The sequence below is a fragment of the Hyla sarda genome, chromosome 9, assembly GCF_029499605.1.
Source record: "Hyla sarda isolate aHylSar1 chromosome 9, aHylSar1.hap1, whole genome shotgun sequence".
Lineage (NCBI taxonomy): Eukaryota > Metazoa > Chordata > Amphibia > Anura > Hylidae > Hyla > Hyla sarda.
Window position 1 is genome coordinate 83,879,462 of NC_079197.1, and position 19,290 is coordinate 83,898,751.

Sequence of the window (19,290 nt, forward strand, 5' to 3'; positions counted from 1 at the left end):
AAAAGTCAGACGTAAGCAAAAGTAAAAGTCGCGAACCCCATTCAGAAAGTCGCACATTAGGGGGAAAAAAGTGGTAAAAAATGTAATAAACACACACATACACACATAAATATATATATATATATCACATTTTTTTCACAGCTGCGGCTTGAGATGGGGTTACACAGTGGTGTTCTGGAGTCATTTATTGTTTTTTGCTTATGTGTGCTAAAAGAATGGTATTCAAAAGAGATTTATTGTTTTTTTTTTTTTTTGCTTATGTGAGCAAAATTTATCAACCCCCTGTGATAGTTTGATAAATATGACACACATAAGCAAAACCAAAGCAAAAAAAAAAAAAAAAAACTACAGAATTTGCATACCAAAGCAACAATGATAAATGTCCTCTAATGAGACTTCCCACATTTTTTTTAAATTCTTTTTCATACAAAAAAATAGAGTTTTAATATAAACTCAAAACCTTTAACCCCTTAAGGACCAGACCCATTTTCACCTTGCCGACCCGGGCATTTTTTGCACATCTGACCACTGTCAATTTAAGCATTAATAACTCTGGGATGCTTTTACTTTTTATTTTGATTCCGAGATTGTTTTTTCGTGACATATTCTACTTTATTTCAGTGGTAACATTTTGTTGATACTTGCATCATTTCTTGGTGATAAATGTGAAAATTTTATGAAAATTTCGAAAATTTTGCATTTTTTTTTACTTTGAAACTCTCTGCTTATAAGGAAAATGGATATCCCTAATAAATTATACATTGATTCACATATAGAATATGTCTAATTCATGTTTGCATTATAAAGTTGACATGTTTCAACTTTTTGAAGACATTAGAGGTCTTCAAAGTTCAGCAGCAATTTTCCAATTTTTCAAAAAAATTTAAAAATCTGAATTTTTCAGGGACCAGTTCATTTTTGAAGTAGATTTGAAGGGCCTTCATATTAGAAATACCCCACATATGACCCCATTATAAAAACTGCACCCCTCAAAGTATTCAAAATGACATTCAGAAAGTGTGTTAACCCTTTAGGTCAGTGGTTCTTGACCTTGTTGGAGGTACTGAACCCCACCAGTTTCATATGTGCATTCACCGAACCCCTCTTAATTGGAAAAATAAAATATGATTTTTTCAAATTCAAAACATAGGAGGTATATATTTATTTATACATAGGTGCACAAAATGAACAAAACCATTAAAGAACAAAACCATTAAGACACATTAGGCGCAGGCAGTGTTCCTCCACACATTAGGGGCAGGCAGTGTTCGCCCACATTAGGCAGACCGTGTTCCCCCACACATTAGGCAGGCAGTGTTCCCCCCACATTAGGCAGACAGTGTCCCCCACATTAGGCAGGCAGAGTTCCCCACATTAGGCAGGCAGAGTTCCCCACATTAGGCAGGCAGTGTTCCCCCACATTAGGCAGACAGTGTTCCCTCACATTAGGCAGGCAGTGTTCCCCCACATTAGGAAGACAGTGTTCCCCCACATTAGGCAGGCAGAGTTACCCCACATTAGGCAGGCAGAGTTCCCCCACATTAGGCAGGCAGAGTTCCCCCACATTAGGCAGACAGAGTTCCGACACACATTAGGCGCAGACAGTGTTCCCCCACACATTAGGTGCAGGCAGTGTTCCCCCCACACATTAGGAAGGCAGTGTTCCCCCACATTAGGCAGACAGAGTTCCCCCACATTAGGCAGGCAGTGTTCCCCCACATTAGGCAGACAGAGTTCCCCCACATTAGGCAGGCAGTGTTCCCCCACATTAGCCAGGCAGTGTTCCCCCACATTAGGCAGACAGAGTTCCCCCACATTAGGCAGACAGAGTTCCCCCACATTAGGCAGGCAGTGTTCCCCGCATTAGGCAGGCAGTGTTCCCCCACACATTAGGCAGGCAGTGTTCCCCCCACATTAGGCAGACAGTGTTCCCCCACATTAGGCAGACAGAGTTCCCCCACATTAGGCAGGCAAAGTTCCCCCACATTAGGCAGGCAGAGTTCCCCCACAATAGGCAGGCAGAGTTCCCCCACATTAGGCAGGCAGAGTTCCCCCACATTAGGCAGACAGTGTTCCCCCACACATTAGGTGCAGGCAGTGTTCCCCCACATTAGGCAGGCAATGTTCCCCCACATTAGACAGGCAGTGTTCCCCCCCATTAGGCAGACAGCGTTCCCCCACATTAGGCAGGCAGTGTTCCCCCACATTAGGCAGACAGAGTTCCCCCACATTAGGCAGACAGAGTCCTCCCACATTAGGCAGGCAGTGTTTCCCCACATTAGGCAGGCAGTGTTCCACACATTAGGCAGGCAGTGTTCCCCCACATTAGGCAGACAGAGTCCCCCCACATTAGGTAGGCAGTGTTCCCCCACATTATGTAGGCAGTGTTCCCCCACAGACATACAGCCTCCAGCCATATACAGTGTATGGCTGCAGGCTGTATGCCTGTGTACTGCGCACTTCAGTGCTCCGACCACCGCTCCGGCTATAGCAGTAGGTCTCAGGACCGGTGGCCGGAGCACCGAAGATGACGTGCCACTGGTCACTTACCAAGCTGGCCAGTGCGCATCTTCCTCCTTCTCTATCCTCCGGTCCTCGGCGCCTTAGTTTCTATGGGCGCACACACGGGACGTCAGTGACGTCCTGGCGTGCACTATGTCCCAGCAGCCCCTGCGTTTTTAAAGTTAACGCGGGTCCGCAGGGAGTTAATAGTGATGGGGGGAATTGCCCCGTCGCTACAGGACGGGCAAACACCGGCTCTGCTCGGGGCCCCAAGCAATTGCTTGGTTTGCCTGTCCTGTTGCGACCTCCCCCGCCGAACTCCGAAACTGACTCACTGAATCCCTGGGGTTCGATCGAACCCAGGTTAAGAACCACTGCTTTAGGTGTTTCACAGAAATAGCAGCAAAGTGAAGGAGAAAATTCTTTTTTTACACTCGCATGTTCTTGTAGACCCAGTTTTTGAATTTTTTCAAGAGGTAAAAGGAAATAAATCACCCTAAAATTTTCCTTGAGTAAGGAAATATGGGATTTTGGAGAGTGAGTTTTTCTGAAATGGTTTTTGGGGGCATGTCACATTTAGGAAGCCCCTATGGTGCCAGAACAGCAGAAAAAAAACACAAGGCATACCATTTTGGAAACTACACTCCTCAAGGAACGTAACAAGGGGTACAGTGAGCCTTTACACCCCACAGGTGTTTGACGACTTTTAGTTAAAGTTGGATGTGTAAATGAATTTTTTTTTTCTCTAAAATGCTGTTTTTTCCCCAAATTTTAAATTTTTCACAAGGGGTAATAGGAGAAAATGCCCTGCAAAATTTGTAACTCCATCTCTTCTGAGTATGGAAATGCCCCATGTGTGGACGTCAAATGCACTGCGGGCGCACTACAATGCTCAGAAGAGAAGGAGTCACATTTGACTTTTGGAAAGCAAATTTTGCTGAAATTGTTTTTGGGGGGCATGTCGCATTTAGGAAGCCCCTAATGGTGCCAGAGCAGCAAAAAAAAAAAACACATGGCATACTATTTTGGAAAATACACCCCTCAAGGCAAGTAACAAGGGGTACAGTGAGCCTTTACATCCCACAGGTGTTTGACACATTTCTGCTAAAGTTGGACTTGAAAATGACAAATTTTATATTTTTTTCACTAATATGCTGGTGTTACCCCAAATTTTTCTTTTTCACAAGGGGTAACAACAGAAAACGCCTCCCAAAATTTGTAACACCCTTTCTTCTGAGTAAGGAACTACCCCATATGTTGATGTGGCGCTTTGCTGGCGAACTACAATGCTCAGAAGAGGAGCACCATTGAGCTTTTGGAGAGAGAATTTGGTTGGAATGGAAGTTGAGGGCCATGTGCATTTACAAAGCCCCCCGTGGTGCTAGAACAGTGGGAACCCCCCCCCTCCCTCCCCCACATGTGACCTCATTTTGGAAAGTGCACCCCTCACAGAATTTAATAAGGGGTGCAGTGAGCATGTACACCCCAGTGGCGTTTGACAGATCTTTGGAACAGTGGGCTGTGCAAATGAAAATTGTATTTTTCATTTTCACGGACCACTGTTCCAAAAATCTGTCAGACACCAATGGGATGTAAATGTTCACTGCACCCCTTATTAAATTCTGTGAGTGGTTTAGTTTTCAATGTCACATGTGAGGGGCACCACTGTTCTGGCACCATGGGGGCTTTGAAAATGCACATTCTCTCTCCAAAAGCCTAATGGCGCTCCTTCTCTTCTGAGCATTGTAGTTCACCAACAGAGCACTTTACATCCACATATGTGATATTTCCATACTCAGAAGAAATGGGGTTACAAATTTTGCGGGGCATTTTTCCTATTTTCCCTTGGGAAAATGAAAAGTTTAGGGTAACACCTGCATTTTAGTGAAAAAATATTTTTTTTTCATTTTCACATCCAACTTAAGGATCACTATACCCCTTGTTACGTTCCGTGAGGGGTGTAGTTTCCAAAATGGGGTCACATGTGGGTATTTATTGTTTTCCGTTATTTCAGAACCACTGTAAAATCAGCCACCCCTGTGCAAATCACCAATTTCAACCTCAAATGTACATGGTGCGCTCTCACTTCTGAGCCATGTTGTGCACCTGCAGAGCACTTTGCATCCACATATGGGGTATTTCCTTACTTACTTGCTTTTTTTCCTTTTAAAATTCCGTTTAAAATTCCTTTGTAAAAATTTTAAGTATGGGGCAACACCAGCATGTTAGTGTAAAAAAAAAATAATAATTCATAAGGGGTAAATGGAGAAAAAGCCCCACAAAATTTGTAACACAATTACTCCTGAGTACGGAAATACCCCATATGTGGCAGTAAACTGTTGCCTTGAAATACGACAGGGCTCCAAAGCGAGAGAGCGCCATGCACATTTGAGGCCTTAATTGGGGATTTGCATCCACCACCAAAATGTCCAAAACAGGGTGTCTCCAGCTGTTGCAAAACTCCCAGCATGCCTTGACAGCCAGTGGCTGTTCGGCAATACTGGGAGTTGTTGATTTTCAACAGCTGGAGGCTCTGTTTCGGAAACAATGCTGTACGAGATGTTTTTTTTTTTTTTTTTTTTTATTGGAGGGGAGGGGGAGTAACTGTTTAGGGGTATGTGTATATGTAGTGTTTTACTTTTTATTTTGTGTAGGTGTAGTGTTTTTAGAGTACATTCACACAGGCGGTAGTTTACAGCGAGTTTCCTGCTGGGAGTTTGAGCTGCGGTGGAAAATTTGCCACAGCTCAAACTTGCAGCGGGAAATTCACTGTAAACCCGCCCGTGTGAATGTACCCTGTACATTCATATAGGGGGAGGGGGAAAACTCCAGCTGTTGCAAAAGTACAACTCTCAGCATGCCCTTTGGCTGTCCGTGCATGCTGGGAGTTGCAGTTATGCAACAGCTGGAGGCACACTGGTTGCAAAACACAGTTGGTTACTTAACTCAGTGTTTCACAACCAGTGTGCCTACAGCTGTTGCAAAACTACAACTCCCAGCATGTACGGTCTGTCAGTGCATGCTGGGAGTTGTAGTTTCCACCATTCATCCCATATACAGAGATATTTCTTAGCTTGGCCCTTTCCAGTAGCCCTTATTTCTTCCATTGCGTAAGAGTGTTGGACCTGAATAAGAAGCACTGCAACAATAGGGACCTGTGGTGTCTTCCAATATCTAGTCACAATTGATTTGGCAAGAACTAAGATGTGCCTTGATACAGAGGGAACCCTACAGGGTCTCCATTATGCCTGGATGTTTTTATGGAAAAATACATTACAAGTTATATATTTTTTTTCTTTGTCATGGGGTAATTGGCATCAGCCTTATAAGGATTTTGCCTTCCTCTGAGTCAACACAGTAGGGTTTAAGGTTGAACTTGAGGACTATTTTTTTCATTTTTCATCCTTGTGCTTTTACAGCAGCCTCAATATGTGAGACACACTTAAAGGGGTATTCTGGCTTCATACATGTTATCCGCGATCTCGGTGCAACTCCCGGAATTCTGTGCCGAGCGCTGCCTCAGAGACGGGACGTGATATCACGGACACACCCCCTAGTGACTTCACACCACACCCCCTCCATTCATGTGTATGGGAGGGGGCGTGACACAGAATGCCAGGGGCTGCACCGAGATTGCGGGGGTCCCCAGCGGCGGGACCCCTGCCATCATACATCTCATCCCCTATCCTTTGGATAGGGGATACGATGTATAAAACTGGGATACCCCTATGAGAGAAGAGTGTATATAATGAAGACCACAAATACAGTCTTCAAGAGAAAAGGTTGTGTGGAGCTCAAGTTCCCAAGTTGCTGGTGGCCCAAGTATGTAGAGTTTAGTATGTTGGTTCATGAGTGTATAAATGGGTTTTAGGCCTTTAACCCCTTAAGGACCAAGCCCATTTTGGCCTTAAAGGGGTACGCCTGTGAAAAACTTTTTTTTTTAAATCAACTAGTGCCAGAAAGTTAAACAGATTTGTAAATTACTTCTATTAAAAAATCTTAATGAGGAGGGGGTTTAAATACAAAATAGTAACCCTATCAGGTCCTGATAGGGTTAATACTATTTTGTATATAAACCCCCTCCTCATCCTGTTTGTCATTCCTGATGAAGCCACCTAAGTGCGGTGAAACGCGTTGCATTTGAATAAAAAATCTTTTACTCACCCGACGTGTCCGATCTTGGCCAGCGCCGATACCCCCCCCCGCCCCTTGGAAGTCCTCACCTGTTTAATATTGCCCAGGTCAGGGAGGCTGCAGACCAGATATACTCTCTCATCCACACAGACCATTGTTGTGTGTGAGTTCACACAGCCGCCTTCGGTAAGGGTTTTTTACTACTTTAAATTGGACCCTGGAGTGGCGGTTTTACGCTATGGAGCACTCTTCTTTCTTGTTTTAGTGCTGACATCATGAGCACAGTGCTTTCTGCTGACATTTCTGTCCATTTTAGGAACTGTCCAGAACAGCATATGTTTGCTATGGGGATTTCCTTTTACTCTGGACAGTTCCTAAAATGGACAGAGATGTCAGCAGAGAGCACTGTGCTCATGATGTCAGCAGACAGCTCTGTGTTTCAAACGGAAAAGAATTTCCACTGTAGTATTCAGCAGCTAATAAGTACAGGAATAATTAAGATTTTTTAATAGAAGTAAATTACAAATCTGTTTAACTTTCTGGCACCAGTTGATTTAAAAAAAAAAAAAGTTTTTCACCGGAGTACCCCTTTAAGGACCAGGCCAATTATATTTTTGTGTTTTAAGTTTTTTTTCCATATGTGTTTTAAGTTTTTTCCCATATGAGGGCTTGTTTTTTGCACGACCAATTGTACTTTGTAATGACATCATTTATTTTACCATAAAATGTACGTCGAACCCAAAAAAATATTATTTGTATGAGGAAATTTAAATAAAAACTGCAATTTAGCTAATTTTGGAGGGTTTCGTTTTCACGCTATACACTTTACGGTAAAAATGACATGTTTTATTTATTCTGTGGGTCAATAAATGATTAAAATGATACCCACCTTTACATACTTTTCTATTATTGTACTGCTTTTAAAAGATTTCAAACTTTTTTCACAAAATAAGTATTTTTAAAATTGCCCTATTTTGACCACCTATAATTTTAACATTTTTTTCCGTATTATGAGGGCTTATTTTTTGCTCCATTACCTGTAGTTTTTTTTAGTACCACTTTTGTGTATATTTGACTTTTTAATCACTTTTTATTATTTTTTTGGGGAACGTGATGTGACCAAAAAGCAGAAAGTTTGGACTTTTTTTTTACGCTTACGCCGTTCACTGTATGGGATCATTAGCATTATATTTTGATACATCGTACATTTACGCATGCAGCCATACCAAATATGTTTAATAATTACTATTTTTTTAATGCTTTTTTAAGTAAAATGGGATAAAAGGGGTGATTTAAAGAGACACTGTCATTATGAAAAACTTTTTATATTTTGTAGTACTACTGATAAGATGACTCTTTAAATATACATAAAAAAAAAAAAAAAAAAAAAAAAGGTAATTTTACTAAAAAATTTAAATAGCCGCCACCAGGGGTCATCTATCTTTATGCAGACAGACTACTCTGTATTTTGCAGCATACTAAATACTGTCCGTAAAGTGTGATGGTATCCAGTATAAGAGATCACCATTGCACCACTACAGCCTTTAGCTGTTCCTAAACTACAACCATGATGGGAGTTGTAGTTTTACAACAGCTGGGGTACAATCTTTCTAAAACTCTGTTTTAGAGCTGTCTGTTCTCCAGCTGTGTGCCTCCAGCTCTTGCAAAACTAGGATGTGTGGGCATGCTGGGAGTTGGTCTTTTTGAAACAGCTAAAGGCAACACTGCTCTAACTCAGTGCTTTACAAACAGTGAGGCTCCAGCTGTTGCAAAACTACAACTCCCAGCATGCTTGAACAGCCAAAGCTTTCTATGACTCCTTTATGACAAAGAAGCTGATCAGACATTCAGGAGTCTGTGAAAGCTTAATGACACACATAGTGACAGCTATGTTGATTAGCATCCAGCTTTACTAGGAACAGATAGAAAATGTATGCATAAAAACTACTGTGCAGTGATTTGAAGACTGCCAGGCTGTTCCCAGACTCAGAGCAGATGAGTCATCCACAGTGAGGGAGAGAGATGGACACGCCCCCTCCACAAGGCAAGGTAACAAAGCAAGATATAAATGCTCTTTGTTAGGGATATATGGGTCCTAGACACATTATACATGATCAGGATTAGGTACTGAGTAGTGTATCTTTTTTTTTGGGGGGGGGGGGGGGGTTGCACTACGACAATTGGGGAAAGGGTTTTTCCAAATTTTTTTAACCTTTTTTTACTTTTATTTTTAACTCTCTATGTCCCCTATAGGTGAGAATCTACAGCAATCATTAGATTAGATAGATGCATAGGCATAGCACTGATCAGTATTACTGGCGATGTCTACCATTACCAGCGGACCTGCCGTGCATGACGCAAGTACTGCTCCGGTGCTCAGCTCATGTACAGGATGTAAATGTACGTCCTGGTTGGCACAGTACAAGCACATAGCTCCTGGAAGGGGAGAATGGTGTTGCCTCTATACAGCTGCCCTACAGTTTGTATGCCCTTTGTCTGCCACTATAGTAAGGTCTTAATCATGTATTACTAAATGTGGGTTATAAGTGAACTAACCGAGTAGGACTTACCTCCACATAGGCTATGATAGGTAGCCCATCCTGCTGGTAGTTTATGGGTTGTTAATTTGGTGTATCATATTGAGGACTCTGTGGTTAATATCAGATCAGGATTAGTGTCCTCGACAAACCCAGTTTGATCACCTGTAATTATTTGAGTTAGTAGAATTTCTGCCATCTTCACATCACAATTCAACTGTGATATCAGATGAAAGTTTGGGGGAACTTTTGACTCTTTCCCTGGCATCGGCCATGTAACAATGCATGTTGGCTCTCATTTCATTACCTGTTGAAGAAATTGCAGTATAGGTAAGAGAAGGATCTTTTGCTGAAAATTTGCGGAAATAGTCATCTGTTAGACCATCCGGTCCAGGTTATTTCCCCACAGGTAAGGACTTGGTTTGAGTTGAGAAGAGAGAGGTGTAAATAAGTTAAAGCAGGTCATGATACTGAAAATAAAAAGGCATCTATGGACTTGAAGGTCAGCTGAATATAACAGATGAATCGTCACTTAAATTTTATGGTGCAGCATAAAGGTCTTGAACATGGTTAGGCTGGGTTCCCACCACGTTTTTCCGCAAAAAACGTATGCAACCGTATGACGTATACGTTTTGGCCCCGTATACGGTTCCTAAACGTATGTACGGTTCTATCCGTTTGCATCAGTTTTTGCCTATGGTTTTGCTATTTTGTTGGAATTAGTTTGCCAGCAATTTAATAAAGTTACTATTGTTCTATTGAAATTCGAAAGGATGTGGGAGTGGTTTCCTGTGTGGATCACCTTCTTCATCTCTTCATCTAGGGTCTGGCAATTCACCTTACTTATTTGTATTTCAAAGGAAAGGAATTTTTTTACTTAACATGTTGGGCCTTAAGATGTGCAGCAGGGATCTATCTAAGCATGCATAATAATTAGCTTGAAACCTATGAGACCTCTTTTCATAGTCCATAAACAGTCCTCCTCAGCATTGCTCTTTAAGATCAAGTTTCTAAAGGGAGTTATTAAAGGAAAACTGTCAGCCAGTTCACCCACACTAAACCCAATATACTGTGTGATAGTGTGGGTGAACTGGAGTCCATAAAGGCTTCACTTACTTTTTTGTGTGCCCTGGCCGCTGAGTTCTCCCCCGTTAAAGTTGTGTTTTCGGTATTCTCAGTCGCGCTTTGAATGCTGGTCCCCTGCCGTCCGTCTCGCTTTGGGTCACGGAGAAAGGGGCCTAAGCCTGCCCCCGTTGTTTGCATATAAATTTTCTTCTACCCCACGTCGTAGTGATGTGGAGTCACACACCCCCTGAGCGCAGCACTCTGTCTGCAGAGAGCATGTGCCTGACATTTTTACACAGCTCTCACATCCTGATGACGTGAGAGCTGTGCGTCCAGGACGTGATGAGACATTACATTACTAATCAGGTGTTTAAAGGAGCCTGTCTGCTTGAACTGGTGGAGCAACTGCTGGGTGGGAGACCATTCTGCAGGGAATTGTAATAGCTGGAGGCACCCTGGTTAGAAAACACTGGTTTATTGTTAACGGCACAGCATGGTAAAGAGCTCAGGTATGCTTTAATGGGTGGGATGGCTGATGTGTGGGAGGGAGAAAAGGGACCTCAACCTTACAAACAAGGTATCATGGGACTTGTAATTGGAAGGAGGGAACTCCAAAAGGACATAGTTATTTCACAAAAAGAAAGCAGCAAGGTTATACTTAGAACACAGCCATTTAGCTCCAAGACAAGCATGGATCCTTCCTAAGCATGTCCACTACTGTCTGGCAGGTAAGTACTAAACCTTATGGTAGATAACCTCTTTTAGAGTTTCAAGGTCATGAATACCTTTTAACTGCGAACAAATCTCAGCAATTCTGGCTTTTTTAACATTTCTCCTTTATACAGGGAAAATGTTCCCTGTATAAATGCTTTGTGATCATTCAACACCAAGGAAGCCTCTACCAGAGTGTTTTTATGAATTAGAAAATATTCCTTTAAAACAGATTCTAAGGTTTTAGAGTGAATCGGATGATGCAACCAGAAAACACTAGTGTGCCAAAGATATGTCTATAGGACATTTCATGATTCCGAAATACAGGGTGGGCCATTTATATGGATACACCTTAATAAAATGGGAATGGTTGGTGATATTAACTTCCTGTTTGTGGCACATTAGTATATGTGAGGGGGGAAACTTTTCAAGATGGGTGGTGACCATGGCGGCCATTTTGAAGTCGGACATTTTGAATTCAACTTTAGTTTTTTCAATAGGAAGAGGGTCATGTGACACATCAAACTTTTTGAGAATTTCACAAAAGAAACAATGATGTTCTTGGTTTTAACGTAACTTTATTCTTTCATGAGTTACTTACAAGTTTCTGATAAAATGTGTTCAATGTGCTGCTCATTGTGTTGGATTGTCAATGCAACCCTCTTCTCCCACTCTTCACACACTGATAGCAACACCGCAGGAGAAATGCTAGCACATGCTTCCAGTATCCGTAGTTTCAGATGCTGCAGAATGGGAAAAACAAAAATTGGAACAGGACCCTCAGTTTACGCAGAAGATTTTGTTCAGTGATGAGGCAAACTTTTATGTGAATGATGAAGTTAGCAAACAAAACCACCGCTATTGGTCTGACACTAACCCACATTGGATAGATCCCTCCAAGACTGTTGGAACACGAAAATTGATGGTATGGTGTGGTATATGGGGTACAAAGATAGTGGGGCCATTCTTCATCAATGTAAACCTCAAGGCCACTGGATATGTGAAATTGCTACATGATGATGTGTTTCCCTCTTTATGCACTGAAGCTGGCACGTTCCCTGAGTTTTTCCAGCAAGATGGTGACCACTACATTATGGGTGTCCGGTCCGAGCATTCCTAGATGATCAGTTTCCTGGAAAGTGGATTGGTCATTGTGGGCCAGTTGAATGGCCCCCAAGGTCTCCTGATCTGACCCCCTTAGACTTTTCAATCCAACACAATGGGCAGCACATTGAACACATTTTATAAGTGGTCAGAAACTTGTAAATAACTCATGAAAGAATAAAGTTACGTTTAAACCAAGCACATCATTGTTTTTCTTGTGAAATTCCCAATAAGTTTGATGTGTCACATGACCTTCTTCCTATTCAAAAAACTAAAGTTGGATTCAAAATGGCCGACTTCAAAATGGCCGCCTTGGTCACCACCCATCTTGAAAAGTTTCCCCCTCACATATACTAATGTGCCACAAACAGGAAGTTAATATCACCAACCATTCCCATTTAATTAAGGTGTATCCATATAAATGGCCCACCCTGTAGATAGGGTGATTGCAGCATGGTCTGACCATTTTATTTGCTCAAATGTGACTGACAAAGTATCAAACAATAAATCTCTATATGTCAGAAACATATCTATCCTTGAATAATTTTTATGGGCTGCAGAATGAAAGTTTAAATCCTTTTCAGTACTGTGTTGGGCGGGCCCTCCTTTTATCATGAAGATCTTCTGCATGAAGAAGTTGTGAACCAACCCTGAGGCCTGCTGTTCAGTCCCAACCTCGATCAGCAACGACATTATAATTGCCACAAATGAGCAAACCTCCTTTTTTTGCTTTTTCAACAATTTCAGGACTTTTTTTTTTAAAAGCGCACTTGACTTTTATTAAGCGCATAGAGTGACTCAATGGTACAGTGGATATAAAAAGTCTACTCACCCTTTTAAAATGCCGGATTCCATTCATGTCAGAAGTTTTTCCACCCTTAATGTAACCAATAATGTGAACAATTCAATTGCAAACCAAGCTGAAATCTTTAAGGGTACGTTCACATGTATGCAAATTTGATGTTCTGGATTTCATGCACAGGATTTTCTGCTGCAGATTTCAATGTAAATAAATGACTGAGCATAGCTTCTAATCTGCAGTTATAAATCCGGCGCATAAAATCTGCGCAGGATCCTGTACGCATGAACGTACCCTAAAGGGGGAAAAAAAACGTACAATAACCTGGTTGCATGTGTACACACCTTCTTACCCTCTTATAACTGGGGATGTGGCTGTGTTAAGAATTAACCAATCACATTTAAACTCATGATAATAGAAGTAATTACACACCAACCATCGATTAAAGTGACTGAGTAATTACAAATAAAGTTCAGCTGTTCTAGTAGGATTTTTCTGACATATGCTTAGTTGCATCTCAGAGCAAAAGCCATGATCTGCAGAGAGTTTCTAGCATCAGAGGGATCTCATTGTTTAAAAATATCAGCCAGGAGAAGAGTACAAAAGAATTTCCAAAGCATCAGGAATACCATGAAACACAGTGAAGATGTGGAGAAAATAGTGGAGAAAATATGGCACAACAGAGACATTACCAAGAACTCGACGTCCCTCCAAAATTGATGAAAAGACAAGAAGAAAACTACTGCAACATTAAAGTAACTGCAGGAATTTATGGCGAGTACTGGCTGTGTGCTACATGTGACAGTAATCTTCAATATTCTTCATATGAATGGGCAAAAGCAGAAAGAGAAGCAGCACAACCAATAAAATAGCAGATAAAATAAAAAAGCAGATAAAATAGCACTCTGTCTGGGAATGCAAGAGTCAATCCAACTAAAGAAGTACCAGCAGCACTCCAAGCAAATGTGCTTTATTAGCCAATGTTCAGATGCAAGTTTCAACAGCATCACACATCATGCTTCATAAAAATGGGCTATAGGGTAGGATGGCAAGATGAAAGTCTTTTCTTACAGATCAAAACATTCAAGTCTGGTTGAAGTTTGCAAATGTGTTCTGGTCTGATAAAACCAAGGTTGAACTTTTGGCCATATTCTACCCAAAAGCTACCTAATTGCTAAAATAAAATCAGAAGGGTCCTTCAACAAAGTATTAGTTTAAGGGTGTATACAATTATGCAACCAGGTTATAGTGTGTGATTTCCTTTTTCTTTCACCTCAAATATTTACGTTTTTTGCAATTGAATTGTTCATGTTATAGGGCATATTAAAGGATTTTCTAAGTGTCAGATTACGGAGGGTCTGACTGCTGGGACCCCTGTGATCTCCTGTAGGAGGCCTGGCTCTCCTCCTGAATGGGGCGTGTTGACTACCAGACAACACGCCCCCTCAATGCATCTCTGTGGTAAAGATCTCTATGGTAAAGCCAGAGCGCTGCATTCAGGATTCTCCGGATCTCCCATAGAGCTGCATCAAGGGGGCATGATGGCCATGATCCATTTAGAAAGAGAGCTGGAGCACCATACAGGAGATTGAGGGGGTCCCAGTGGTCGGACCCCCACAATCTGACGCTTATCACCTCCTTAGGATAGGTGATAAGTTTTTCTATCCTGGAGAACTAAATTTTTTGGAAAACTGCCACTGCATACATTTACACCCTGCAACCTTAAGGTGTTAATACCATCAGGGAGGGTGCATTAAAGGGGTACTCCACTAGCCAGCGTTCAGGACATTACGTTCCGAACATTGTGTGTGCGCTGTGGGGTCGACCACGCCCCCTCAAGACATCAGGCCACGCCCCTCAATACAAGTCTATAGGAGGGAGCGGGGCGTGAATACTTACTGTTTCATCCCTTCCTTTGGACTGCACGAGAAAGAAGTCCATTTCTTTTGAGCCTGTTTCCTACACTGTTGTTGTCGTAAATTAACATAGTGGCCATTAACTAATGCTGAACCCCAACTACATTGACAGATAGGAAATATGAGGGCAATAGGTGTCTATCCTCGTGGCATAACATCCTAAATTCATAAGCAACCGATCAATAAGGCACTGGTTGTATGCTGCAGGTATTTTACTGTATAAACTGTGAAGATGTCACTCGAGTCGCGTTCAATTCCCAAACAATTGCAGTTGTTTAATTCCTTTGGTGTGCATGATGTATTTACATGCCCGGAATTAATGTCAATGATTTCCTAAAAATGAACTACATTATGTATCATATATTAGCATCACTTGAAAACCAGGACATTAGGGTAACCAATAGGGCAACCAAGGAACTCCTTACATTTAGTTGCAATGTCCATGGACAGGCTTGGAACTGTTTATGTGAAAAATAAGTAATTTTTTTTTACATCTCAGACAATGTTTGAATTCAATACATGTATCAGATAATTAAAAATCAATAAATGAGAAAGTGATTCATGAGTGGTCACACATCAGATTGTAGCAATGTTGCATTATGGCGGAGGTTAGTGTAGTTGTCATTAGAGTTGCAGTTATAATTGTAATAAGACCAGTGCAGCTGATTCTGTCACTCGGTAAGGGTACGTTCACACTGAGTAATTTAAGCAGAATTTCCTCGCACTGAATTGCACGTCAGAAATTCACTCTGTGAACTCAACTAGTGGTGTAAAAGGGTCTTTCACAGACCCACTCACACTGAAGAAATTGATTCGCAACAAGAATGAACCTGTTCATTCTTTGAGCGGAATTCCGTAAGCACTGCATTGCTTTCAATAGTGACGATGCAGGGCCGCATGATCCTACCACCGAAGGCTTCCGCCAGTTGGAATCTCCGCTCAGCTCAAATAAGGGTTGTTCACACTATGGAATCTGATTCGAAATTCTGCCCGGAGATTTCATCTGGCCGCCCACACCGCCACGGACCTGCACCCTCACCATTGACGGTAACGCAGTCCATGTGTAATTCTAAAGAGATAATTGGCGGATCAATTTCAGCGGCAGAATTCTCTGCCACTGAATTATTTTTTTTTTTATTTGTATTTCACATTTACAAAAACTAAGTTTAATTTAAAAAAGCATCATGACTACCCTCCCTGCCCTAACCGCCCCCAATCCTCCTGAACCCCCCCCCCCCCAACCCTTATGCCCCTGAGAAGAAAAAAAGAAAAGGAGAAGCTTCAATGTGTTGTTCCTAATGAAATATATTTACACCATGATCTATTATATTTTGTCAACAATGATCTTGTTAATCGGAGCTTGAATCAGGCACCAGTCCGTCCATGTAATACCACTCTTAGGCTGGGTTCATACACAGTATTTTGATCAGTATTTGGAACTCATTTTGGTCAGTATTTTTGTCAATATTTTACCAAATCCAGGAGTAGGCCCAAAACAAAGAAACATTTGCAAATCTTTTTTATTATATTTTTTCTCTATGTTGATTCTATTCTTGATTTTAGTAAAAAAAATAAAAAATGAGGACCAAAATGTGTTCCAAATAATGCTATAAATGTATGAATCCAGTCTTATTCATGAATAGCTCTCCTAGAGTAGTGCTGTTGACATGGTTTATTGGTCTCTTAGTTTACTTATTAGTTAACTCTCTAATAAAAAAAAATAGGTGATTTCCTATTACGAAGAGGCAAATCTAGGAGGAGCAAAGTGTCCATATCTAAATATTGGATATCACGACATGCTCATTCACAATAAAGATTAGACAGCTCTATTTTAGACAATGAAGGAATTTACAATGTAAATCCAAAAAGAGGGGAACGGCACTCCAATATGTCGGTACAAAAAACGTGATTTTATTCACCAATCGGTATAAAGTCCCTTTTTTGCATCGACATATTGGAGTGCCATTCCCCTCTTTTTGGATTTACTTTGTGCTTGTGACTTGGTCGAGTCCTGGAGCTGAGCACCCCATCATTGTATTAGAATTCTATTTGATGTGCTCTTCCATTTTGCTGTTTTGAGGAATTTACAAAGGTACAGCAATTTTTTTGCCACATTTCTCTTCATTTTTACATACATTTATTATGTATTTTTTTTACAACTTTTTGCCTTGCTTATCATTTTCTTTCTGTGGTCTGAAAAGGAGGCATGGATTAAATGCTATGAGTTTTTCAATGCATTTATTTTTGTGCAGTTTCATTTCACTTACTTCAGGCAAAAAAGCGCATTAATGGTAGGGTCACACTTCCTGTATTTTGCTGCGTATTAGCTGCTGAGTATTTTACTACTCATTGAAGTCAATGGGTAGCAAAAATAGGCTGCAGAAAATACTCAGCAAAAATGGGGCACATCTGACCCTACCTGTATGCAATAAAGTCATCATTTATTATGTGAGAATATGACAAATTTGGTGCATTTGATATTGTCATAAGGGAAAAAAGGTACAAATAATAAACTCTAGCCAAAGTATGTTGTATTCCAGATTTATTTTTGTACTGGTGTTAAGGTGGATTTGTTGCACTGAGCAACAAATTATATTCCAAATCTCTCTTTTAGAGAGATCCTTAGTAAAATTAAAGCACATCTTGATCATGTGGTCCAATCTAAAATATGGCCAAACAAATCTGATTCACCTGCCAACACATAGTACACAGATTATTTATAAAGATACATCTGTTTGTTGTTTAGGTATCCAACTTCGGAAAGTTCAAGAGCAGAGAGAACAAGAGGCGAAGAAGGAGCCAGTTGGGAATGATGTGGCTACAATCTTGTCCCGCAGGATTGCTGTGGAATACAGTGAGTCTGATGACGACTCGGAATTGGAGGAGAATGAATGGTCTGATTAAGGGAATGGAGTCTCCATGTTTCTTATATTGTTAATGCCGACTTTCACAATATTTCTCCAATGGACACAAAAACACATTATATACTGTAACTTACTGGTGCAGCTACCAATATCATTGCACTCCGTTTCTTGATATTTGTGTATATTTTACATATTTTACATGGCTGAAAATGCTCACTTCTTTAAATGAGTCAGATTTATTATTATATGTAAGAATAGCCACCATGCTGTGTTCTGTTGTTGTTACTATGTGCCATAGTAATAAATTACAGTATACAGAAACATGTTGCGTTCAGTCAAGGGATACTCGAGCTGCACTATTTTGTCCTATTTAACATATTATGTTGCTGTATGTGGTAATATGAGAAACAAGCAATGGCGCCATGTTATATTAAAAGCACAACACTGCATGCCGTAATATAGTATCTGACAGGACTAATGTAGCTAAAGGGTTTATGGCTCACAAAGAATGCTACAGACATGAAATCGCTGGTCAATAGCATCGCTTTACATAAAGTGCCAACACAATCGTAGTCACTCTTATCAACCAACCCTCTACCCTCTCTTTAAATTTTACTATAACAAATACCCTGATGCTTCATTCTGCATTCCCCCTTTATTGAGAATATAATTGGCAGTACTATATACATTTTTGATATATTTTAATAATACCTACAATTGCTTCTTCATGTTTATTGTCAATATGATTTCCCAGTGCAAACTACTCTCTCAGTGCAAACTATCCTTTAATGGGTACTCCGGTGGAAAAACATTTTTTTTTTTCAAATCAACTGGTGCCAGAAAGTTAATTGTAAATGACTTCTATTAAAAAATAGATTTGTAAATGACTTCTATTAAAAACACTTAATCCTTCTAGTACTTATCAGCTGTATATGCTCCACAGGAAGTTCTTTTCTTTTTGCATTTCTTTTCAGTTTGACCGCAGTGCTCTCTGCTGACACCGCTGTCCATGTCAGAAACTGTCCAGAGCAGTAGCAAATCCCTATAGCTAACCTATTTTGCTCTGGACAGTTCCTGACATGGTCAGAGGTGTCAGCAGAGAGCATTGTGGTCAGACAGAAAAGAAATTCAAAAAGAAAAGAACCCTCCTTTGAAGCATACAGCAGCTGATAAGTACTGGAAGGATTACGTTTTTTTTTTTAATAGAAGTAATTTACAAATCTATTTCTCTTTCTGGAACCAGTTGATTTAACGTAACATATGAATTCTCTGGCTCTACCACATTCAATAAAGCTATAGGCCGACATTTATCATTGTCTTTAGACTTTTTTTTGTGTCTACAAAAGGCGCAAAAAAGCAAGCAGGGTTTATTTTCACCTTTTTAATGTGCCTTTTTGTTTACACATTTCTGCTGATTTTGAGTTGCAATCCACTGATTTTGACAATACACATGATATGGAAGGGTTTTATGAACTGCTCCTTTTTGTGAAAAGGCGCAAAAAAGGTGCAAAGCCACTGAAAAGTCTCTAAAACTACACCAGCCCAGACTTAGCTTAGCTTTTTGGTGTAGAATGAAATTTCAGAAAATGTGACCTGCACAAAATTTATCAAATGCTCTTTGACCATTTAATAAATTTGATGCTCCTACACATTATCAG

The 19,290-nt window shown here is 40.6% G+C and overlaps 1 protein-coding gene across 4 annotated transcripts in view; it reads left to right on the forward strand.

The window, feature by feature from the left end:
* The window catches only part of LOC130290356 (actin-binding protein WASF3-like), a 183,878-nt gene extending 165,120 nt beyond the window's left edge, over positions 1-18,758 (forward strand). For all 4 annotated transcript variants that reach the window (XM_056537871.1, XM_056537870.1, XM_056537873.1 and 1 more), the window contains one exon: positions 17,515-18,758. In XM_056537871.1, coding sequence (XP_056393846.1) covers positions 17,515-17,672 — 158 coding nt within the window. In that variant the 3' untranslated portion in view covers positions 17,673-18,758. The remainder of the gene's footprint in view (positions 1-17,514) is intronic.
* Positions 18,759-19,290: the final 532 nt, after the last annotated feature.